This window comes from Tenebrio molitor, chromosome 1, assembly GCF_963966145.1.
Source record: "Tenebrio molitor chromosome 1, icTenMoli1.1, whole genome shotgun sequence".
Lineage (NCBI taxonomy): Eukaryota > Metazoa > Arthropoda > Insecta > Coleoptera > Tenebrionidae > Tenebrio > Tenebrio molitor.
In genome coordinates, this window is record NC_091046.1 from 29,705,116 (window position 1) to 29,731,201 (window position 26,086).

The window sequence follows — 26,086 nt, forward strand, 5'->3', positions numbered from 1 at the left end:
GCCAGTTTTATTTGTCCATCGACCGTATACAACCTACAATTGCGGACACGGAATCTTGGCCACAACTGACATTTAACTGACAAATATGTGTGAACTGGCTTTTATTGAATATTGAGTCCCAACTTTTGACTCGAGAATGCCATTTCTCTGCTTTTTTGATATCACAAGAAAATCTTCAAAGTGATTTTTAATAATTGTCTTTCATTAATCATTAATGACACTAATGATTGGTTTACATAATTTTTTTAAGAAATGTCTAAAAAAAAGCTTGGCCAAGATTCCGTGTCCGGGATAGTAGGTATTATCTATTCACTTTGATTGTGACCACAACGAAAAACATAGTAGGCGCTGTTTAGCTGTGTGCTGCATACGTTTTACACTAAATATTTGTGTGGTGTGAACATGATGTGAAAATGTCAGAATTGTTAAAACTTGACCATGGTAGTAAAGCAATGATTTTAATGTATTTATCAATATTAATAACGGAAATCAATATTTGAAGTAGGAGAAACTAAAAACGTCTGTCTGATTCTGTGATCACGTCTGTTGAAAAGTGGGGTTATATCCAGGTACAGATTATTTAACGTAAAAACTTCGAAATCACCTCATGCAATTCTCGATATTAATGAAGAACGAAGGAAATGGTCATTTGGCAGTAAGACAAACGCGAAAAGTGCCTGGGGATTACTAATCAATTAGCATTGATTAATACAAATATTTTCAGATAAAAACTAATCAGACAGAAAGTTCAAAAAAATAATTTACAGGGGATGAAAAGGCAGAAGGTATCAAACTACAACACTTACTATCCAAAATGTACAACAAAAAAAGCACAAATAGAGTTAACTTTCTTGGTGATGTTCGTCTTTGTGAGTTGTTTTCCCGTTGGCTTCAATAAATGTCTCGAAACAAGTCAATATTAACCGTTTGGTCCCAACTTTGAGAAGACGACGTGGCATTTTGTTTTTGAATTCTAAAATGTTGTACCAAAACTCAATTTTATAGATATGCGCACAGTGTACGTCGAAAAACGTTTGCGCAAGTCGTTCTCCGTTCTGTCTTCTGTGAGCGTGACGTTTCTGTCAAAATGGCGCCTCCGAGAGTTGCCAACTGCGACTGGATTTAGTGTTATCTAAAATTCCCTATCAATAACCTAGCAACTGAAAAGTTACTACGGAGTGGTCACAATCAAAATGAATAGATTATACGTTTTGTTGGTACATAACCGGAATCGGTTTATGATGGAACGACCGTTTTATTGGTGCACAAAACCGACTCCGACGAAACTTTTCATTCCGTTAAACTACATAGAATGGTCGGTTTGAATGTTAGAAAGTGGGGATTTTATGACAAAACTGTCAAAAATTTTAAGCCGTTTTGTTGGTGGGATGCATTCCGTTCAATCTGGATGACCCAACAAAACGCACCTAGTATAATTTAGTGAAAATCTACCCTAAGGCCTAAATTACAATGAGAAGATTTTTTTTTGGCTATTCTCAAAACTGCGGGTTATTTGTTTTCATTCTAAAACTAGGGAATTTTATCACGTTGTAATGATATTGTCGACACTGTTTGTTACCAATACTGTCAGTCATTTTGTGCAAATTTTATGATGAGTGACAGTGTGATAGCGTAGAAACACGTTAACATTATTTTTACGATGTTTTTTTCACCGATTTAAACTTAAATACTATAATTTGTTACTAATTTATTAGCTTTAGTGTTCCTATTAAAGATTTAGTAAGTAAGTTTGTGAAATTAAATAAATATCCGTATTAAGCATCTTGTTTTGGCCATTTTCAATTAGGCTAAGTTTTTGTTTTGAGTTCAAAATTTTCAAAAAACCATTTAATTCGCATCATAAATAAAATTTCGATTAAGTGGGAACAATCTATAATAATTTACAATATAATGTTTTTATTTTCAGGTCTAAAGTAAGAATGTGGTCATCTCAGTCAGTCAATAATGGTATACAAAACAATAAAGAAAATGTTACACAAAAAAACGACACGAAAATACCTACTTTGGGTATGACATCAGCTATATCCACAGCTCCACCTAAACCATCTGATCTTTTAAAGACAACAGAATTAGAAGAAGCACTTAAACCTTTTGATGTGTTTGAAACTGAGCAAGAGTTAAACCATCGAATGGTCATTTTAGGCAAACTATATTCATTAGTCAAGCAATGGATTAAGGATGTATCAATATCAATAAATTTGCCAGAAACTGTTGCTGAAAATGTTGGAGGTAAAATATATACATTTGGGAGTTATAGATTAGGAGTAAGTACATAATTTTTTGTTTTCTTGTGAAGGAAATTATATTAACACTATTATAGGTACATAATAAGGGAGCAGACATTGATACACTCTGTGTTGCACCAAGACATGTATATAGAACAGATTTTTTTTCTTCATTTTATGAATTGCTTAAGAAGCAACCAGAAGTAACTGACTTGAGAGTAAGTTCTAACTTGTATCTTCTTTATATGATTACATATAACAATTTTAGGCTGTAGAAGAAGCATTTGTGCCAGTAATAAAAATGAATTTTGATGGTATAGAGATAGATATGTTATTTGCTAGATTACTGCTTAAAGAAATCCCAGATTCTATGGACCTTCGGGACGATCTTTTGTTAAAAAACTTGGACCAGAAATGTGTTCGCAGTTTGAACGGTTGCAGAGTAACAGATGAAATCCTGCGCCTTGTCCCCAATATTGATAATTTTAGGTTAGCACTTAGGGCAATAAAATTATGGGCCAAAAGTATGTAGACAAATATCTAGTACACAAAAATTCTCAATGAAAATATATTTTTTAATAGGACATGGAATCTATAGCAACGCATTGGGATACCTGGGTGGTGTTTCATGGGCAATGTTGGTCGCACGCACTTGTCAATTGTATCCAAATGCAGCTGCAGCTACTTTGGTTCATAAATTTTTTCTTGTATTCTCTCAGTGGAAGTGGCCCCAACCAGTATTATTAAAGCAGCCATCAAATGTGAACCTTGGGTTTACAGTGTGGGATCCAAGAGTAAGTATAAAAAGAAATTGTAGTGTTTATTATATCGGTCGTGTTTGATGGAATTTTTATTTTAATTAACATAGCATCCATTAAGATTTATCACGTATATCAGTCAACCTTAGAGTGAGAAGTGATATATCTTTATTACATTACTTCTATCTGTGTACCCTGCGTGTATGTGTTTTAGAGTCGTTTTGTGACTTTTAAAACCAGTGTAGGGTATTTTATAAATTGAGTTATCACTGGTAAGGAGAAGTTTTCACACTTCCTCACTTGTATGTTTCTGAATTCGTTTTACATATATATTTTTTTCTATTTTAACTAGGTGAACATTCAAGACAGATATCATTTGATGCCGATTATAACCCCAGCATACCCTCAGCAAAATTCCACTTTTAACGTGTCTGGATCTACACGACATATAATGATGGAAGAATTCAAATTGGGACTACAGCTGACTGACGATATTATGTTAAACAAGCAAACGTGGGATAAACTCTTTGAACCGCCATTATTTTTTATGAAATATAAGCATTTTATTGTTTTATTAGTTAGCGCTGAATCAGCTGAAGATCATTTGGAATGGTGTGGTCTAGTAGAGAGTAAATTTCGCTTGCTCATAGGTGAGTTAACAGCACAGAAGGTGAAAGAAAAACTATCATCGCGTTAAATGTAAAGAATTCTGTTACACCAGTTAAGAACATGTAGTACGTATTTTACTTTTTTTTCATATAAATAAATTCATTGAATTAACCACAGTACTTTACCTGGAGTATCATAAACAATCGCATAATTGACACTGACAATTTATTTTTACGACATTAAATAAATTCTGTTTTCGTCAGCAATCTTGATTGTTAACTCTAGTCATTTGTACTGATCGGTTGCTACTACCTACTTTTAACTGAAGATTTTTTGTGTCAGCAAACGCCGTATTACTGTTTTTTTTTTTTTTTAATTTATTGTTTGTAGGAAACCTTGAAAGAAACCAGTTCATTACGTTGGCACATATAAATCCCGAGAGCTTTAGCCAATTAGAATCTCAGCGTGAACCAAACACTCACTGTGCCATGTGGTTTATTGGTTTGGAATTCGCCAAAACGGAAAACTTAAACGTGAATCTTACATATGACATTCAGTCATTCACTGAAACTGTCCAGAATCACGCGTTAAACATCAATATGCTCAAAGAGGGCATGAAGCTCGAGGCACGACACGTAAAAAGAAAACAACTATATCAGTATCTATCGCCAAGCCTGTTGAAACGAGAACGGAAGTCGAGTGTTTCAGCTAAATCGCAAGCCAATGGGACAGAAAACAAGAAACGGTACTCGGATCAAGGAAACAGTGATTCAGAAAATCCCAATAAAAAAATCAGGCTGTCAGAGGAACTCCATACGACGGTGAGCGATTCGATTTAAACTTGGTCACATTGTGAAATAATCTTTTTTTTATTTAGTATGATGATAGTTCAAATAATTCAGCAAGTTTGAATTGTAATGACGATTCTAACAGTAACATTAGTCTAACAGATGAAGCTCACAACAGTATAAGCACCCAAAATCCTCCGACACATGCTTCAAATACTCCATCAACGCAAGAAGCTGTCTGTACCTGATACCCGTAATGTTCATTAGCAGCAGTCGATTCTTTGTGTACATAAAACGTAAGAAAAATGCCTTTACAAATGTGTGGGATTTTTTTGTTTTTTCATATTTTTTGTTTCTACTTGTTTTCAAAAAGCAACGACCGACAAAAAAATAAACGTTTTTTAATAGCTCCCTAATTGCGTAAACACTGTCATTTAATACATAAATTTTTACAATAAGAATAACTGGAAATGTTAGTTTATTTTTAGGTCGAGCCACGTATCTACGTAGACCACTCTCGATCACGTACGTATTATAAATAAATTCAAAGATTTTTGAATGGTAAAATATTATCGCAAATGTGCAATGTTCGTATTTTAGCTTTTGTGTATGTGTGATTAGCGTGAATGTGTTTGCAATATGTGTATATAAATAATTTATAAATAAAAATGGAAAAAACATCATTTTTTTTTTAAATTTCTAGTAAATACTTGTTTCTTTCAAATTGATTTTATTGTTTTCAATTTTTTGCGGTAATATTTTACAAATTGTGATTGGAAGTACTTTTTTTTTAATAAGATAATAACTTGAAATGGTTTTCGAAAAGAATTTTAAGCAGTGCGTAAGTAAGGTTATTTTATTTTTGATAAGATTGTTGGTTATTAGAAGAATATGAGTTTTTTTGTCAGAACTTATGTAGTATGTATTTACTTTATTACAACTAGTGAAAATTATAATAAATCTATAATTTATTACTCATGATAAATTTGATTTAATTTGTCATTTATTATTTTTTATAAAAAAGGGGAAAGTTTGATGCTGTTTAAAGTTCTTTTAAAATAATGTTTTCATTTAGAAATTACTGTTGTGAAGCATTGACTCTGATATGTAAACAGTGAAGAAATAAAGGAAAATTTTCCCCCCACAATTGTTCTTTTAATTAACCCTAACGTTACAACATTTCAAACACAGGAAGTTCTTGATTAACGTTGGTAGATTACAGTACAAATATTCATTTGTAGTGTCCCAGAGCTGCAGCGATTTTATGGCAGGGCAATGATTATTAGTTATTACGTCTATTGAGATGCCGATAAGCAACTTAAGCAGACCCCTGTCAATCATCACTTTCGTTCTGTACCTGTCAGTTTACAGGGTAGTAGCTGAATGAATTTACGATTGGGGGTTGTAGTTGTGGTTTAAACCTATTGTCGGTGTCGTTAAGGCTCGCGTTTACCTGAGTTTGAAACGGTCGAAAAAGTGGATTTTCGATCACGTTTTTTGAGAAAACAGTACGAGATGAACGTTTTCTCTCTTTACTACATAAATTATGAACATTTCTATTAGTGAACTATGAAGAGAAAAATATAATTTTGTTTTGACGAATTTGTTGAAAAACCACAAATAAAATGCTCTGCTTGGAAGCTGTGTAGGCAAAATGAAAAGAGATATCGAAAATATCTCACGTCATTCACTAGATATTGTTATGAATGTGACGCAGACGAAAAGTGGTGTTTCCTACTTGAATATTAGTTGAAAAAAACGAAAAAAATGAAGTCATTTCTCAACGTTAAAATTTCACGTTGTAGACAACCAACCCTACATGCTACCTGAGCTAACAGCTTACGGAAAGGGAACTATACAAGGGTACAAATTACATCGGCATATCACCCATTTTAATATTATGCAAATCTCTATCCTTTTTTTTATGTGCAATAATAATTTCCAGCAATAATACACCATGAAATAAGCACAATTTTTTTCCTTTATTTCATGTCAAAATTCACGATTTAAAATATTTTATTTTATACTGTCCGATAGATGTTCGATTACATTCTCCATTTGAGTCCGGTAGGTTAGTTATAACAGTATCAGAGACTGTTTTATTTATACAAATCAAATCTGACATTGAAAAGTGCAAAAGTCGAAAAATATTCACTTGAGTGCTTCGAAATGATCGAGTTGTAATACGAAAGTTGATTAGCAACCACGAATGTCATTTTTTAAAATGGTTGCAAGTTGCTCGTCAGAAGTTGACGACTCATGTTGACATTTGATATAAAAATAAAAAATGTGACACTAGTATTCGCCGTTGTCTTAAAAATTAAAAAAAAAAAAAAACATTTGAAGGACAATAAAAAATTATCGAAAAATTATCGCTGTAATTCAAAAAATAAAGCCTTACGATTGGTCGAAAATGATGATGAATGAAATAATCACATATTATATCCCAAGTGTAAAATTTTTTATCGGAAATTTTTTTGCTAATGAACGAAAACATCCATAAATGAGGTCAGAAGACCAATTATTAGCAAATAAGAGCACGAGACGAAGTCGAGGGCTTTTATTTGATAATAATAATTGGTCCCTCGACTTCGTCTCGTGCTCTTATTTGCTAATAATAATTGGTCCTCTGACCGAATAATTTATGCATGTTTGAGTTCATTTGCAAAAAAATTGCCGATATTAAAATTTTGCACGAGGGGTATACGGCTCATTATTTCCTGAATAGAATGAAAACAAACGCATTATTTCCAATTCTTTTTATTCAAAATAATTAAATAAAAAAAAATCAGGTACCGGCATTTTTTATCAGATTATTGCACATTGCATTTTAGAGAAATTTTATCGGGTTATTTTTTGTTTTCTCGTTTTGATTGGTCAATATTTGTCACGCAATTGGTTGCTAAACACATGAAGGAAATACTCATTGTAAAAAACAATAGCAACGGCCATTACCACAGGAAAAAAGATGATGCGATTTTCACAAAATACATAATATGATTTTTTATTTTTGCAATAAAATTATGATACAGAACAGACTTCTAGTATGAAATAATAGTATACTATTACTATTAGATACATGAGCAAGTACAGAATAAGTAAAGAATAAAAATCGTTACTTGGGAGTACATAATATAATCCTATACTTTATCTATAGCAAATTTTTTTGACTAATAAACCGATAATATTCAATTATTCACCGAAGGGACACAAGATGAAACCAACCGTTTCATTGTAATTTTACCTTAAAAATATTTTACCATAAGGGTCATTTTTGTCTCATTCATAATTCTTGACAAATCAGGTAGAAACTCCGAACTAATATTCATTCCCTCATCTGCAGGGCGTAAATGCAGATTTAATCGTAATACTTTGGGAAAATACAACTACACAATGCTGCACCCTGTATTTGGTGAATATTATAGTTTTATTAGTCGGACCTTCAAAGTCAGAAAAATGTCCTATACGATCAAATTGTAGGTATATTATGTACCTACAAAAAAATACTAAAACAAATTCTTAGCTCAATATTTTTAATTTTTTAAAATTTAATGTTCCTTTTGTTAAAAAAAAATCGGGAGAATTACAAAGGAAAGTCGGAAAATTAGGGCAAACTTCAAAAATTATAATTTTTGTATGCACTCTCGATCATAACTGACGACATATTTAATTGATTTTTTTTTTGTTCGGTTTGTTCCCGGGATGGAAATAACTCAATTGAAAAAATGTTTTTGGAAAATTTGGAGAAAAATCTGGAAAAACGCATTCCAGCCTAAATTAAAATACATCCGTTTTTACTTTTCTGTTGTTTCGCGATCTGTCCAACAAATGTAATTATTTTATTTCTATACCAATTTATTTCGCTATCGGATTGTTCACTTGAACATCGATCTTGCAATCGAAATGTAAATAAAACACCTTGTTATTTCAAATTTAATGGATGAAAATAAATCATCATCACAAACTAATTTACTGAAATTTAGATTGGACAAGACAACGTCTGTCGGGTCAGCTAATAAATAATAAAATGGAATGAAACAACAGTTTGCAGTGCAGCCAATTCAGATTTGGCATTGTAGGACTTGTCTTTCCAACACAAAATTTTATCTCCGTATTTAGGTACGGAACAGGACAGGATCGTAATCCTCTACCCTCTACTGAGCGTCTGTGACTAATTCAAGGTACCTGCGTTTCTCGGTTTGTTTGACCCGTTTGACCAAAATATAAATTTGTAAATAGAGGACCCACTGCACATCAACTAGGAAATTTCTTTTAGGTTTGTACGTTTGTACAATGGTAAATGGTACCCTGCCATAAAATTGCTGCAGCTCTAGGACAACTATACATACCTACTTCCACGACACCAGTATAGTAGACCCCATCGTATTCTTATAGTCTATTTTTTCCTGGTAGGCGCGTGCGTGCGCATCTCCGAAAGGTAGAATCACATAGCTAAGATTTTTAGCAGGATGCAGGAATTCTTTGTATTTTTGGTTGCATATTATCTAGGGGGATTAGTATTTGTGGTTGCATATTAAAACTCATGTTTATGGTTTAATTTTTGTATAATTTGTAAAATGTAAACAATAGTATATTATGATACAAGTTTATAAGGAAGCCTTTAAAGCACGCGCGACGAGTTTAAGAGCACGACGCGTAGCGGAGTGCTTTTAACGTCGCAAGTGCTTTAAAGGCCCTTATAAACGTGTATCATACGCTATTTTTTATTATACCTGCACTAAAATCTAAAAATTATAACAAAAAAAGTAAATTGAAATACCTTTTCCCAAGTAATCAGTGTCATTAATCGTTGATATAGAAATGGTCAATTGTTGTTGTTTCGTTGCTATTATAACTTTTCTATAAATGTCTATTTATGATTGTTCAAAATGTAGGTGAATTTGTTGTTACCTAAGCAACCCTTAAAGCTTTAGTGTTTTAAAGGCCCTTTTTCGCACGCATTTTAGTGTCAAAAACAGGGATTATGATTCAGGTATAATAAAAAAAAGTTTATGAATAAACTCATGGAAATAGTGACAACAAATATTATATGTACAACATTTTTTATTTTATACATACACGAGTTAAATTGGGTACAAAACAAATCGATACTTTTGGATTCAATCGTTAATTTAAACAAAAATAAAATAAAATAATCATCACCGCACATTTCACCTAAAAAAATTACAATGACATTGACAAAAATTGACAGTTCACATGAAAGCGGCAAAAATTTCATAACATGAACATGGCCTGCTTCGACTACAATCATTTATAATAACCATGTATCTTGCCAGAGAAAAGGAAAAGGCTTAATTTTATACATATAGGCAGTGATTCTAGATTCCAGAAAAATGAGTGCACTGTTTTTTGAATGAGATATTTTTGATGTTCATCCAATTGAATCATACATTTCCTATCAGGTTTCTTCGGTGCCTCTAATTGGGCACACTTCTTTTCTTCCGCCAAGTATCGTTGAATGCTTCTAAATCCACAACCTTCAACACAAAATAATTAAGCTGTGATACAACAAAAAAAAACTCAAAAATCAATACCAGTATAATCTGCAGTTTTTTTCCATTTGAGCCGTCTTGGTTATCTCGGCAAAATCCTTGGAGATCCCACGAAATACTTTAACGATCATTTCTTTCTCGGCTTGTGAGAAATTTGCTATAAATATGCATTAATAAAAGACTGTTACTTGCTGTTAGCATAAATCCAACTTACGCCGTTTATTTGGTGATCGAAATTGAGACATCTTGTTGACATATAAAAACTTCTTAACCTCTAAGAACTAAGAACTGTTTTTTTTAATAAATAAACAGACACAACACAAAACAGACACAAAACACGAAAGGAGAACTAAGACACGATGAAACAAAAATGGCAGCTTGGACGTGATTGACAGTACAGAACACTGTAATATTGCACATTTCTCTAGTGTAAGTAGAAAAATAAAGTAACCAATAGGAAAGTCGCATTTCGTTGCAGGATTTTGTAAATGCGCACGCTCGCGCCTACCAGGAAAAAACAGACTTTAGTATTGTACCTGCGAGGTGTTGATGAGTTCTTACTTGTAAGTCTCTTCAACGACATTCGCTAATTTGCATTAAGTCTATTAAGAGTATTTTACAATATCCAATTCTCATTAGAATGACGGTTAAAGAATCCGAACTTGCAATGCGGCAAGTGATAACTGATAATATCGAGCGTTCAAATGAAATCCTGGGCTGAGTAGGCGTTGGAAAAATTAAACCGTTTAGAACAGTGTAATTTGTTTATGTTTAATCGGGACATAATTGAACATGTTTGTTTTTAGCAAAGGGTGCCCTTAGGTATTTGCTTCGAGAATAGGAATCGTTAAGTTCTTCTATTTTTAATGTAAAACATTGCAAAGAAAGAAAATAAGGAAAGATATTTTTGGCTCTAAATTTTAGATTAGCTGTCAACATACTCCAATTATCTACGCTTTAAAAAAGCACAACAATTGACGGTTTCCAACGCCTTCCGGATTTCATTTGAACGCGCGATACAATGCCAATGGATAAAGATATGAGTGATATGACTAGTGGCGTAGCTAGTCCCAAATGGGCCCTGTATCAAAATTTGTTGGGGGGGCCCTTTTTACCCGACTACGGCGAATCCCTAAGGAGGGTAATGCATTTTTTACAAAATAAACAAAAACACTTGCATTAACAAAATAAGTATATTTAGAGCTAGTGTGACACGGTACTAAATTTCACAGAAAATTTACTAGTACATTTTTGAGAAAATTTAGAACACCGTGTCATACACAAAATAACCAAATAAATTTATTAAAGGCCGGTTGTATAAAGCTTAGTTAACATCCTGTCAGCTAACAACGCGTCAAGTCGGAAACCCGCCCATTTGATTGGCTGATTCAAATCCAATTTTAAATATCCCCCAATCAGATCGCTTGACGTTATGTTAACTTTAACAAGAACTTACATCGCTTTATACAACCGGGCCTAAGTACAGCGTGATCAACAATGACTGAGTCTGTTGGCAATAAAACAATTGAAAATACTGGTGATTTTTGTCTAGTAATTGGCATTGACCACGCACTGACCGGATTTTTTAACTTGAGATGACATTAAAAACATTCTTGGTTATGCAGGTTAGGTTTATACTATTACAAAAATTAACCTTCGTTGGTAAATTTTAAATTTGCCAAATTTCATTGTTACCAACAGACTCAGTCATTCTTGATCACTCCGTAGTATAGGCCGTGCCAAACCCAAATAACCACCACCTGTTGAATTATGTTGGTGAAAACAAAATTACACTAAGTGTATAATAATGGCAATTTTGATATTACTAGGATGCTAGACCAATCAAATCTAAGTGTACAACGTTGCCGGTTGATTTTTTGGGTAGAATGCAGTGTTGGTTGTTATTTGGCTTTGGCAAAGACTATATGTATCGGGTGTTTTTTTTTAATTTCACCTCATAGTAGGCGTTTAAGAGTCGATTGTGAATGCACTATACGGGTTACGGATCACCGATCAGCTGTTTAAATCTGACGTTTTATACGAGTGGTGCGTTCACATCGACTCTTCAACACCTACTACGAGGTGAAATTAAAAAAAAAAACACCCGATACCATTGAATTCGTGAAAAGCTAGGACAGCAAAACGTCGTAGTTATGTCAACTGTTCAAAAATGTTGTAGTGTAACGTTTCTACGTGCTTTATGTTAACTGGTTGCTAATGTCCAACATGTCAAGTAGATAACCTAAATAGGTTTGACGTTAGATCGAGCATTGCTATTCAAACTGTCATAATGACAGACGTTTTTATTTGAAATTTTCATGTAGCCCAATTTACTCCAACAAAATTTTGCTGTACTAATTTTTCATGAATTCGATAGTACATTTTTACAGAAATTTACCAGTACGTGTTCTAAATCCAAATAAAAATGTGCTAAAATTTGCACAGAAGCCATAAATTGAAACAGTTGTAGTGACCCAGTTTAAAATTTAAATTTAAATTTCCGGTACCGCCACAACAGCGCGCCAAATGTGAAGGTACTAGCGGCTAGACTAGGCACTACGAGCGGAAATATAGCGGGGGGTGAAACGGGCTCGCGCGGGTGGTTGACGGGGGTAGCTCACTTTTGTTGAGTTTTTCGAAACGAACACACCTTGCGAAGAGCGATCCAAGTTTCTAAAATTTGTAAGTTAAACCTGAACAATTCCACTACCGTTCCGGGTAGATATTTTGTGTCCCCGTGAGGAATTTAACGTTTTTAATTCACCTGGGTAATTTATCCCACTTTCGTTGCCTTTTTTTTGTGTTTTGTTTTTGAGGCCAGGACCACGTGGTAAGGGTATGTTGTAGATTTCATTTTCTTGCTGTTTCTTTAAGAAGCGCCCATTTGTTAATTTTAAGTGTTATCTTTCACCCGGGAGGTTCTTTTTTAGCGATCTGGTAATTTCGAAAATACGGAGCCGTCGTCCGAACCGCGTGCGTCCATTTTGTTTTTGTTCTTAACTAACATTTTCTAACGGCACTCGACCCGCCATTTTCTTTTGTTTAACATTACCAGCGATTATTGTATTCGCGATTTATGTTGTTTACTGCCATTTGTGCCATTTAAAGTGGTTCTATTTTATCGTTATTTAACTTCACGTTTTGTTCTCTTTTATTTCCTCATTGTTTAATGTTGCGGTTTGTTTTTGCTTATGTTATCCTTGTTTAATGTTGCGTTTTGTTTTGAGTATTTGATCATTGTTTAATGTTGCGCTTTGTTGTGTTGAATTTTCGCATCGTTTAATGTTACGCGTTGTTCGATAGAATTAAACCCGTTTTTTTTTTCTTCGTGTTGTTGCTAGATTTCGGAAAAGTTAAAGTAAAATGTTGTAAGTGCGCCCCTGTGGGAGCTAGGTGACAATCAGGAAGTCGTGGGGTTGTTTAGTAAATTTCTGTGGAAGCTACGGTTATTTAGAGCCGTTAGCGGGGACGGACCTTAGTCTTTGCGGGAGCGGCGTCGGGATGTTTTCGTGAAGCTTCCGTCGACGATAGGGACTTCGGGGTTTTGTCCGGAAACGGTTGGTTGGGGACGGCGGACCTAGGTCTTTGCGGCTGCGGTCTAGGAATGCTACTCGTACGACCCCGAAACGCTCTGTCACTCTTGCTTGGTCGGTGAAATAGTCTGACGTTCATTAATACCCCGAATATCTATAAACGTCGCTTGATTTCAAGATGATTCAGATTATTCTTCTGAGTCCCCTCGCGGCCGAAAGTTTGTTACCTCCAGCTCTAAGCTCCCGAAGGCGTACCTTGACCGCGTAGTTCCGAGTTAAACATTGTTTTTGTAATTAATCGAATTGTAAAATATGAGTAATACCTGGGATACGGTTTTTGAAGAGGGTTTTTCATCCGTCCCTGTCTGTAATAACTGTCTTATAATTTGTTTACTTGTTTTGCAAGCTTCAAACTGTCATTTTGTCTGTCATGTGCCCGTTTTTCTGTTATTTGAAATATTGTTGCATTCATCTTGTCGTTTATCTTTGTGATGTACTCTACTAGTTAATTTCTTGTACTTCGTTAAACTTAATTTCTGTTCTTTGTATTCGTTCCAATTTCTTTTTCATCAAAGTTATTACAGACATTTTTAATAAAAGGTATTTTGCGTCCCTCACATGTGTGTTTTATTTGCGGCACTCTTCCAACTGGAACCCTCACCGTTTGCATTCCGAACCTTTTCCGCCAAAAGCAAATCACAACGTAGGGCTCCACCGATTCGATGACGATCACGACCACATTTGTTACCGTTTTGCGCAGGTTCAAATATTTGGCGGAAAAAGTAATGTATTCAAATCATTACACAGTTGAGCCAGAATGCATGCGCGGCCTTTGAAACTTTGAATTCGTTCTATTCGATCCGGATTCCGGTCTTTAGCAATTTCACATTGTGAAGCCATAACATAAAGATCAGCTGATGCTTGTACCAATTTGTGGATAACATTTGACGAAATTTTGCTTACACACGTCGGGGCCCCTGTAGCTTGGGGGCCCCGTATCATTGATACGGCTGATACAGCGGTAGCTACGCCCCTGGATATGACCAACAACCGCAAGATCTCTGCAAGTATGAGTATTGGGTGATTCAAAATGATTGTGGCCAAGTATGGCAACTATGTACGAACATTTATGTGGCAACTGTGTGGGTAGGGTAGAGTTGACATTTCCTTGACAGTTCATAGTCGCGCAATTTTGTAAGTTGTCAAATCAATGTGTAATAGAATTGAAAAAATCAAATGCACGCTTATGAAATGTCATACAAATGTCAACTCTACCCCATTCACACAGTTGCCACATAAATTTTCGTACATAGTTGCCACACTTGGCCACAATCATTTTGAATCACCCAATATATTGATCTAGGTATTTATGAAACCCACGTTTTCTACTTCTGGAATTTTCGCGTTTTTTCTGGCTAGACAGCCTCAGGACGTCCTCCTACATCGTTTCCCACCAGTCAAACCTTGTGCAAATGAAAAATTTCCTTACCCTTTAGTTATACTAAGACTTGGCGCGACCTTGACGCGACCTTGAGACACAACAAGAGAGAAAAAAAGGCATTTGCACAAGGTTTGAATGGTGGGACACGATCTAGGAGGACGCCCTGAGGCTGTCTAGCCAGACAAAACGCGAACATTCCAGAAGTAGTTAAAGTGAACAATTACCAATGATGTAGTCCATGCTTTAATACCGAGTGTATTATAATAAAGTGTTTAAAGATATGGTCGAAGATGCCATGCCATACAGGTGTTGTATACCACTCTGCAAGGGGAATTATGGCTATGGCGACGCTCCAAACGTGACGGTGTTTTCATGTCCGCAAGATCAGGATATTGCTGTTCGTGTAATTTTAATCAGCTGTGATTGTTCAACAAACTCGTAGAGGGATATGGAGGGAGCACTCTTCAAAAAAGTGGATACGACCGCGCTTTTCTGTAGACCTAATAAAAGGTCTCCAGGATGAGCCGAGCGAAACCGAATTCTAAACGTAGATAACTCATCTTTCCAGTGGCGCCCCTTCGACTTTTTTTCTGGGGACAATTTTTGTAGGAATTTTCATTATATGCAACTGAAGTAATTAAAATGTTGATTCCAACATTATCATATCATAAATATTTCGTTATATACCATCTTTTACCATGTTATTTACGATCATGTTTATACACTCTCGAGACAACTCGAGACACCGACGGCTATGAAATATGTGATGTCCAACGACCCTCGCCACGAAATTTCACGAAGTACTGGCGGTCATTTTAAAAGGCGTCATAAAAGGTCTCCGCACAGGTCTCGCGACGTGCCGCTTTCTTTACATTGGCAGCATAGGCAGTGCTCCCTCCATATCCCTCTACGAACAAACTATTGTAATTTCAATTTGGTTGTAGGTCGTAAAATTTTATTGGATATTATGAGGGATTAACCGGCACAATGGTTGGGTTTGAAAAGGTTGGAAAGCCGCGCGTGCCGTTTGCCGCACAATGCAAATATACCAAATGTACAATACAACCCTGCTTAAAATATTACCTGCTAGTGGGAAACTAGGATTTATAAGCTCCGCAAGATCTTAACTTAAAGTACCATAAAATTTTACGACCTACAACCAAATTGAAACTACAGTACTAAAAAGTTATGGGAATACATTTTTGAGTATTGGTAATTAAAAAAAAGTGTAATTATTTTAGTTTTTAATTACCGGCAGGCATCTGCACGAATTAGAACATTACTGTCTCAATATTAATTAATTGTGAAAATCATACGCACGAAACTATTTTGAAATTCATCATCACTAATACAACAAACACTCTATTGAAAAATTATTGCGGAAAATCCAACGATTGATTAGGTAAAAATAAAAAGGAAGCTTAACACCGTTTCAAATAAATAATTACTATTGTTGGTAAACTTGGCATTATTTATAATTTCGTAAGATATTTGTTTTTCACATATGTAGCCATAATCCTTCAAATTATAAAAATGTATATCGGACAAGTGTGTATCCTTTAAATAGCAAGTAATTTTCGAGTCATAACATTATTTTAAATTTGGTTTTTATAATGGTTTGCTTTGTAATTTCGTTTTCCATTTTGCAAAAAAATCGAATGGGGTGTGACTGAGGGTTCAGTTCAAGACTGGCAACCTCGTTTCTACAGGAAATGCTCATTTATTAAATTTTCTAGACATGCATACAGCGATCGCCCGTGCGAAAGCAGTAGTCGAGTATGACTACCACAGAACACATGACTACTAGTTTATTGTAGTTTCAATTTGGTTGTAGGTCGTAAAATTTTATTGGATATTATGAGCGATTAACGGGCACAATGGTTGGGTTTGAAAAGGTTGGGAAGCGGCGCGTGCCGTTTGCCGTACAATGCAAATATACCTGCTAGTGGTAAACTAGGATTTATAAGCCCCGCAAGATCTTTAACTTAGTGTACCATAAAATTTTACGACCTACAACCAAATTGAAACTACAGTAGTTCTCCCAGAGCTGCAGCGATTTTATGGCAGGGTACCATTGTAGAAACGTTAACAACACCGACAATAGGTTTAAACCGCAAGCACAACCCCTAATCGTAAATTCGTCCAAGTACTACCCTGTAAACTGACAGGTATAGAACGAAAATGATGATTGACAGGGGTCTATTTATGTCGCTTATCGGCATCTCAACAGGCGTAATAATTACTATTGCCCTGCCATAAAATCGCTGCAGCTCTGGGAGAACTATAAACACGTCTCGGGCCAGCCGTCAGGCCTTGTTCTTTAGGAGGTAATGGTTATACACACTATTTTTTTGCAAATCGTTTTAAGTTGAGAATTTTGGCCTAAAAGGATTGATGAAAAATTAACCCTTAGTTAGGCGCGCCAAAATCGGCTTACACAGTAAGGCGCATGGGGTGATTTTGATCCCATCCCCATTTTTTCTTAAATTGTGTGTTTTTTTTAATTATAGTACCTGAAATATGTTCTTTGGACCTTTGGTAACAGTTGTCTAAAATATAGCAAGTTGATATAGATTATTACGGGTGTTATTGAAATATAAAGGTAACCTTACATTTTTTAGACAGACAAAATTTAAATGAAAAATTTATGGTAGTTAATTTTATGAAGAGAAAATTTACCCTATATAATCAACACACAAGAAGGTGGAGTGAAGATTCCAAATGAGTTTTGCACAATTGTTGCAGTTTTTCCTTTTTTTTTTTATTTTTTAGGACAAAAATATCACCTCATCTGAGTTACGTTGGGGGGTGGGAGGGTGGTTAGGTTCAGTTTTTCTTCTGCGGATGTACTTTCTAATCTACATTTCAGGGGTTTTGGCAAAAATTGACTTTTTCTCTGTAAAATTAGACGAACTCCCCTTTAAATTCTCATATTTTCTTTTGACCTTTGTCGGCATTCATCCATATAAAATTACATGAAGGTATTTTTTTTTTGAGCTTTACAATGCTATTTTGTCGACTTGATTCATTGAAACACTGAAATTACCGAAAATGAAGGGAAATACCTTGCTCCGTTAAAGTCGCACAATTGGTCGCATGGGGTGCAAATGGGACAATTATTTTTTTAGAAAAAAACCAATAATCGCTGCTTTGTAGTAATCGATGCAACTTACATTTCTCAAAGTTTTAGAAGATTACATGAATTCACAGACCTGTAAGAAGTGGCATACAAAAGATACACTGAAATTAAAAATGCTTGGGATCGTGGTAACCCCGTGCGCCTAACTAAGGGTTAAAAAAAAGTAGGTATGCTTTGCCAATCATCTCCAAGGAGATGGAAACAAATGATGCAACTTTTATTACGATTTTTCGTTTAAAAAAGTGCAACTTTCATTACGATTTTTTGTTTAGAAGAGTGCTATTTTCATTGCGATAATTATGCAAAAAATAATATTACAAAACTGATTTCAAAAATACAAAAAAATTGTCATAAAAAAGGAAAGTGTCAAGACTTCAAGCGCAATAAATATTTAATATTTTTATAATCTCATTTTCATTTGATTTTATTCCCTAACCTTTACTCCCAAAAACTGATGCAAAAGAAAACTGAAATAAGAGATTCAATAACAGTGAATAATTAATATGCGAGGTACCATTAGTTAATACAGTCTTTTTGAAATACGTTTGCCGTATTTACGTTAAACGTTAAAAGGTTTATTGCCCCCTCAGTGTCTGGAAACCGGGAGAACCTCACAACCTTTTGACCCATAAACGTATAAAGATGGTATCTCTTCGTAAGGAATTCTGATTTAAGCCCTAAATAAACTGAACAAAGACCCTACTTAGAGAAATTTATTGTCATAGTGTGCCTGTCAATCACTAGACGGTCTGCGACAAATATTTTAAGTACTACCCCAGGTAATTTTTTCTTCCGTACTATTTGATTATATTATATTAATATTTTATATTAATCGGGTCGGGACCATGGACCTAGTAGGTATTGTTAATAGTACCACAGAACACTTATTCTTATAGTCGGGACTCTTATAGTCTTAGACGATCTCCTCGTGCGTCTTCGTTTTCTTCTCCTACTTTCTTTTATTTTTTGTTTCGGCGGCGGCAATTTGAATTCAAATTGGGGTATTACACGTATTAACACAATTGCGACTGATATTGGTGTTACCAACTTGAGTAAAATTAGAGTTCTGTCCGGTTACATGCGGTTAGTAAGTATGAAACGAGGTCAAATACAGGATGTCTTAAAAATGGCGCCCAATCATCTCTTGAGTGGTTAACACATTTGAAGAGTTGAGTGAAATCTCGTTGTGAAAGATGTTTTCTTTTGGCTAGTTTCCAAGTTATACACAGTTTAAAGTAAGCAAATGTGGCAACATCAGTTGATATGCACAATCAACTAAACCAATTCTCCTATGAGGTCAGTGTTGCCGCTGTTATTTTAACGTATTTTGGTAGGTCATTCTCATTACTCTAAAAAGAAGGACTTCTGTGTTGTTCCACTACCCAAAGGGGTCTTGGAAAAATTAAAACAGTAAAGTAATTTATAATTCACCTGTAAAATTTGAAATCAGCATATTTAAGAGCAAGTTGTACAAAATCTATTATTCCGATCAAACTTTGTATTGAGATTTACCTTACCAGACTTCTATTCTTTAAGACCCTTAGGAGATCGGGCGCCATTTTTAAGACACCTGTATATTACGACCTCTGTTCTTTTGGGTTTTCGTTTAATTGTTTTACCATTGGCCTATTTTTTAATGTGTATAATATTTAAATTTTATAAATAATATGATAAAATAAGTAAACATGTATTTTTATTAATTGCTTGCAGGAATAACATCTTTGCTCTTTTAGAACATTATTGTACAATAGAAGTAGAAGGTAATACTGATATAGGCCGATGTCTTAATTCCGTAATTATTTATATAAAAAAAAACAACATTAAACTACCGTATTTGAGCTAATAAGTTTAAGGGACAATTTTTATTCTAGTGCATAAAATTCTTAAAAAACAAACCGTGTATTCTTCATTTATGAAAATTTTCATGAACAACACACGCATTTCTTCATATTCTTTTTTTTTCAAATCACCGAGGTAACATGTTTTTCAAAAATTGAGCTAAAGTTTAATGAATTATATATTTCACAGCTCTAACTCAAAAACTTTAACTTTACTTTGTACAACTGGTAATAAATATTTGAAGGTACCTAACTAATAATTTAGTTGCTGATGGTACTGATGTAATCAAGGCGTAACTCTCTCATTTCTGTGCCGTTTTCGATATTTATCAGTAGTGGTATACTATCAGAAGACTCTCTTCTTGAGAGAGGCTCATCATTATGTGAGCTTGTCTTCTCTTGATCGTGAGGTAGAAGAACATTATCCATGGAACGAGAAACATGTATAATATTGGGGAGAAACGATTTAGTTTTAACAAATATATACCAGTTCTGAAAAATCACCAAGTTAGATTTGTCACCTTTTGTGTGTACCTATTTTTACACATTAAAAGATCTAATTAAGGACAGATCAAAAATGTAAAATTATGAAACGTGGACGTAATTTCTTAATACATGTTAACTACTAAAGTCAATGTACCACAAAAAAAGTTATGCATCTATTTAGATGATGTAGGTAGGTATAGTATTTTTACCCCGAATAGAATTATTGACTAAAATCACAAATCACACCAACAAAGAAACATCTTAAAGCACCCCATCCGGTAATTTATGGTGGGGTGTTAAATAACCTCAGCCAAATATTTAGTGATACCCAACGGCCAAAAATGACCTGTTTCTTACCTGTAAGTGTATTGTAAATTATCGGATGGGGTGCTTTATGTTCTCTTTCTTTGTTGGTGTGATTTATGGTTTTAGTCAATATTTCTATTCTGGGTAAAAATACTATATTTAACTAACTACATATAAGATAATACATAGCTGTAACAATAATTACTATTATGATCTCATGCCCATTATGGTTTTGTTATTTAACTGACTCACAAAACCTCCCATTATCTTCCTTTACTCTTGGAATACTTTGTGTGAATTTGATAATTCCAAAACAAAGACTTCTGCTGTTCTCAAGTGGCACTATTTAAATAGTAAATAAATAAATCAACATTATTTTTTGCATATCGTAATGAAAGTGGCACTTTTTTACACGAACAATCGTAGTGAAAGTAGTACTTTTTTCCACAAAAAATCGTAGTGAAAGTAGTACTTTTTTGCATAATTTTATTCCATCTCCTTGGAGATGATTGTCAAAGCATACCTACTTTTTTTTGTAATTTTTCGTAAATCCTTTTAGACCAAATTTCTCAACTTTCATCGATATGCAAAAAAATAGTGTGTACAACACGTTATGAAAGTCTCTTTTTTTCACATATTTGCTTGCAAATTCATGAAAAAAAGTATGACTTTCATAACTAGTTGTACAAATAACTATGTATTACATTTATATGTAAATTCGTATTAAATCAATTAATTCCTCGTGATAAAATATGTATCTAGAATGGTCACTTAATTTGGTCTTTTAGTATTTTAAGTATATTTTTTGCTTACCAATAGACAAGAGGAAATCGAATAAACGACCGACATACTGTTGTTGTCGATGTTGTTTTCAAGGGCAAGAACTGCAACAAACCATACAATATCATATCCCGTTTGAAGCACGCACAATAACTTCAAACAAGTTTTTGACTCTCTTAAACTGACGATCTCCTCATCAGCACATTCTGACTTTTTCTCATTCAACACATCAATTTCATTTTTTAAAGCGTTTAACGATTCAGCTGAACTACTAAATTCTAACTTGGATAATTCTATATTAATCTTTCGAATACCATTGAGCGAATAAATTGTTGTTATAACGATTAGTAAAGATACTGGAAGCATGTAATTTATTATCATTCCTTTTTGTACTGACATGAAGCAAAATCTTCGTGTCTCGAAATTATTTGGTGATACCAAATAAGAACCCTAAAAAAATGTCATTTAATTTCTTATAAAAAAGACCAAAAAACGAAGATCCTTACGCTGCTAAAAACAAGCGGAATTCCGTAGCCGATGGAAAAAAAATATTTGCTCTTTGGAACGCCGCTGCTTGAAAACCTTTTATAGATGTAATAACAATACAAAAACATCCAAAATGCTGTTAGTAAATGTGCATAATGTAATACTAATGCCACCATCAAACATTTGAACGAATTTTTAATTGCCTAAAAAATAAGATGTAGCTAATAATATGGATCAGAACTACTCAGGGTAGTTTACTTACATACACACCTAACATGAATAATAAATTTGAGAAACAAAGAGATCCCATTAAGTGTAAAAACAAACTTTTTAATTCCCTTTTTCCATTTAAATTCTTTTTTAGAAGAACGCAAAAAATCGTCAATAATTGAGCGGCACAACTCAAAACGGATCCAGTTATTATGAGTTCGGGTCCGTAGTTGCCGCCACTTTTATTGTGCGATCCATAATACACATACATCAAATTATCAATAAAATCATGATCTTTTAAATCCGTATCTGAAAGAGAATCGTCCGGAAGTTCGATATTGGGGAGTACGTCTACTGTATATTTTGAGTCGATGCTTTCGGGATTTGGTAATAACAAAGGATTTGATTTAAGTTCTAAATTCATTGAATCGTTTGTTATGTCGTAATCGTAACTTAAGTAATAATCATCTTCGACAGTGCGTTTTGAAGTGAAATTTGTCGTACCTAAAATACAAATATTTAAAGGATAAAAACGAATTTTTACATTCTTTATTCCTTTACTTACATGTTACAAAACTCCACAAACAAAAACTACCCACCATACATATATGAATGTTCATAACAAAATTTCAGAGAAAAACAGAGCAAATTTTCAGTTTCATCCATTGGGAGGCTGCGCCTTGATGACCATCTGTATTTTCCATACAAAGTACATATTAGGAAAGTTTACAAGTGAGAAGAGCAGTTGTACTTCTAGGGACTACAGTTGGCCAGGTTAGGTATAATACAATATCAATTCTTGAAGTATTTCCACTATCTAACTGGGAAAATACTGGAGCGCAAGCGCCTTAATTCAATCAATACAGCTTGTAGGAATTTTGAACAATAAATTTCAATGTGAAGGTACTGCTTAATTTTTTTTTTTCTTAAAATTAATTGTATCAGTTTTATTGCCTACCTACATAGAAAAATATCAAATTGGTCAATAACCTACCATTACGATTTAAAAGTTCATTTTCATTTTGTGTCGAATATTTGATAATAATAATCTATAGTGTAATATCGAGGTGTATTAAAAATGGCGCATAAAAATGTCTGTCACGCGAATCTACGTTGATTACCGAACAAAAAATTCTAATTCAAATATGGTCTTAGACGAATAGTTTTTAAATTATCATTATTATCAAAAATGACATTAATGACATTCCTTGTTACTTTTCTAACTTTATTCAAGTCCGAAAAATCATTCTAGCTTAGTTGCAATGTTGCAATAGCTTCAAAATTTATGAACAGCAAAGATTTTGCATTTTAAAAAATGAAATTGGTACTAGAATTTTTTGCACGTATTTGCGTATTTCAACATAGAATCATGTGATGTACCTAAAATATTATGCCCCACTTTTTATATATCTTGTGTATACATACATCAGAATAATTTACGAGTGATAATGAGCCCATTGGAATTGAAATGCAACCTACAATATATTTCCAAAGTTAACGTGACTACTTTAATATCGTATTGTTTTAAAGTGAAATTATGAATCCAAGATGGCTTTGCTTGCAATAATTTCATTTGTCACAATTGACATTGACATGAGAAAACAGACATGATCCTAATTTATGGCGAATGTAATAAAAATGTTTGTACCGTTGCGCGTTTATGCAGAAAATAAATATTTTCCCAAAAACTCTTCGTTTTTTCACAATTTCATTTAACCAAGCGAATTACGCTTATGTCAAAATTTACGAAACTGCACAGCTAACTAAGTATGTTTTGTGTTTTTTTTAAATCAAAAAGCAAATGTCCAAGTTAACTTTGTAAATGTATTGTGGGTTGCATTTTCAATTCCGTCGGGCTCATTATCACTCGTGAAACACGAGTACCCTGTATAATGTAATAAATACAAATATTTAGTTTTAAAAAAGACCAATTTTTTAGGGACATTTTTATATAACTTTTGAGCCAGTCCGTCTCTGTGATCCTCCACTTGAACTCTCTCATTTAAAGTAGGTATTTATTTGATTGATTCTTGTTGACTGAAACTGTTGGTGCTGTTGACACCCACGAAATGCTAATCCTAGATTTGTGAATTTTTAAATTGTGTGAGTTTGCTCTCTTATGCAAGAATGTAGTAAAATTAATGAATAACATACTTCATTAGGTATAATAAGACAAGCAGGATTTTAAAACGAAAACAGTAGGTAGGTATCTACTCGTAGTTGCAGCCCGTATGGATTATTAACTTTTCAATTTTAGCCGGCTGATAAAAAAGATTGCTCTCCATTGCGTTAAGTTTTGTTTTTATGTCGCTCTATTGATGAGTTTGCTATCGAAATGACTGTCGGCTTACAAAATGGTGTGTTTGGAGTCAGTGAACTAATTAAATGTTTGTTCTGTGTTAGACAACAAACAAATACGAGTAACAAATAAATAAATAACTATCTAATTTCTGAAACAAAAATTTCTAAACCCATCAAAAAATGCACAGATTGGCGTTAAAGAATAATAATGTGGGTAGTTTAACCACGGTTTGACGTAAAAAGTAATAAACCAGTAAATATAGAGATAGACCTAGACTTGAACGAGTGGTTTCATGGAGACGAGCAAATTTAATAGGAAACAATTCAAATCATCATTTCATACTGTAACGGTCCGAATAGGTTCGCTAAATTAAGAATTTTAATTTTTAAAATAATTTCAACGAAACATTTTAAAAGCCGTTCATTTTGGGCAAATGCTAGTCAATTGTAAATTTTATTTTATTGATGCCATTGTTGGCAAAAGTGGTACCACATTCCTCAAGTGAAATCTGCTGGCGTTTCTTTGAAAATGCAGGTACGCGTCCGGTACAAAAGTAACGGATTTTCATGGGAAAAGAAACATTGCAAAAAAATTATTCGTACGACAATTTGGGGAGTCCAGTTAAAATCAGGAGATAATTGAATTAATTAATTTGATGTTAGCAGGTTTCAAATTGAGAGAACCACCAAATCAATGTTCATTAAGTTAATTTACATTTTTTAGCATTCTCAAATTTGTGGCATATTTGTAATTAAAGGGCGAGAATTGCAAATTAGAAACAGAGCGCTTTATCGTAGAAAATAACTAGAATCGTTTGCACTTGTAGTTAGAAAAGTAACAAAGCAAAATAGAAAAGGAGTCGGTAGAAAACACAGCCAGGTAGTCGTAGAAATCAGAGGTGTGAGTGAGAGAGAGCGAATGAAAATTACTAATTAATTAGAACAGTTTTGGGGAATCAAACCAATGTAGAACAATTTTTAGAAGTAGCAGATCAACGGAATTTAGTTGCTAGACATGGCACTTGCGTAACAGCGTTTCAAGCCCAATTTAGGTTTCAAAATAATGTTAATTTGTTTCATTTTTAGTTCTGTTTGTTTCTTGATGCTGGTGTTTATTATTGTATAGAGTCAGTAATTTAGTGTCCTTTTTCAGAGTTCTAATTCAACAACAAATTATGTATATTTGAATCTAAATTTAAACATTTTAAATTATGGTGGCAATCGGAAACTGTTATTTCAAAAGTTCTAGAGATATCGAAAGGTGTCGCGATCGGCGTAAGTAACAAGTAAAGTAGAACCGAGCTAATTGGTTACTTTGGTCAAGTAGGGGTTGCTAAAGTGGGGTGCGCCAAAAATGATAAAACCGAACGCGGAACGGGAAACGAGGCTTTTTTGATTCACTCGGCACTCGTGGTTTGATCTTTAAAGTAGCCAGAGGTACTTTGCATCTGCAAGGTGAATTATTTATTTAATTTTGTACATTATTTGTAGTCGCGATTTAAAGTAAATATTAGGTTATTATTTTCTTTGAGCATTTGGTGACTACGCGGCTTTTTAGAATCTTGAATTAAACTCTTTATCGTGAAGTATGTGATCTGCTTGCATTTACCGATTGGGGAAGCGTGATCTCGCCAAGGCGGTCTATTATTATA

The 26,086-nt window shown here is 33.9% G+C and overlaps 2 protein-coding genes and 2 long non-coding RNA genes across 8 annotated transcripts; 2 read left to right on the top strand and 2 right to left on the bottom strand.

Annotated features, from left to right (window-relative positions):
• Positions 1-299: 299 nt before the first annotated feature.
• Positions 300-856, top strand: LOC138140665 (uncharacterized). Its single transcript, XR_011162702.1, has 2 exons — positions 300-655; positions 725-856. It is a non-coding gene; the product is annotated as an uncharacterized lncRNA (long non-coding RNA).
• Positions 857-1,584: 728 nt separating this feature from the next.
• hrg (hiiragi) lies at positions 1,585-5,548 on the top strand. 5 transcript variants are annotated; one of them, XM_069043397.1, is made up of 9 exons: positions 1,585-1,740; positions 1,928-2,285; positions 2,342-2,464; positions 2,515-2,770; positions 2,829-3,040; positions 3,357-3,654; positions 4,004-4,434; positions 4,491-4,697; positions 4,879-5,548. In XM_069043397.1, the coding sequence occupies exons 2-8, from the start codon at positions 1,941-1,943 to the stop codon at positions 4,647-4,649; spliced, it is 1,824 nt and encodes a 607-aa protein (XP_068899498.1). In that variant the 5' UTR covers positions 1,585-1,740; positions 1,928-1,940; the 3' UTR covers positions 4,650-4,697; positions 4,879-5,548. The 5 variants fall into 5 exon arrangements, with proteins under 5 accessions (XP_068899498.1, XP_068899504.1, XP_068899488.1 ...); XM_069043403.1 differs by having other exon boundaries at positions 4,890-5,548; XM_069043387.1 differs by having other exon boundaries at positions 4,491-5,548.
• A 3,899-nt stretch (positions 5,549-9,447) lies between these two features.
• LOC138134510 (uncharacterized) lies at positions 9,448-10,449 on the bottom strand. Its single transcript, XR_011160747.1, has 3 exons — positions 10,129-10,449; positions 9,957-10,071; positions 9,448-9,899 (listed from the first exon to the last, which is right to left on the bottom strand). It is a non-coding gene; the product is annotated as an uncharacterized lncRNA (long non-coding RNA).
• A 9,260-nt stretch (positions 10,450-19,709) lies between these two features.
• On the bottom strand, positions 19,710-23,088 carry LOC138141146 (putative adhesion G protein-coupled receptor E4P). Its single transcript, XM_069061812.1, has 5 exons — positions 22,699-23,088; positions 22,186-22,637; positions 21,944-22,126; positions 21,471-21,887; positions 19,710-20,357 (listed from the first exon to the last, which is right to left on the bottom strand). Exons 1-5 carry the CDS (start codon positions 22,751-22,753, stop codon positions 20,127-20,129), a joined length of 1,338 nt encoding a protein of 445 aa, XP_068917913.1. The 5' UTR covers positions 22,754-23,088; the 3' UTR covers positions 19,710-20,126.
• Positions 23,089-26,086: the final 2,998 nt, after the last annotated feature.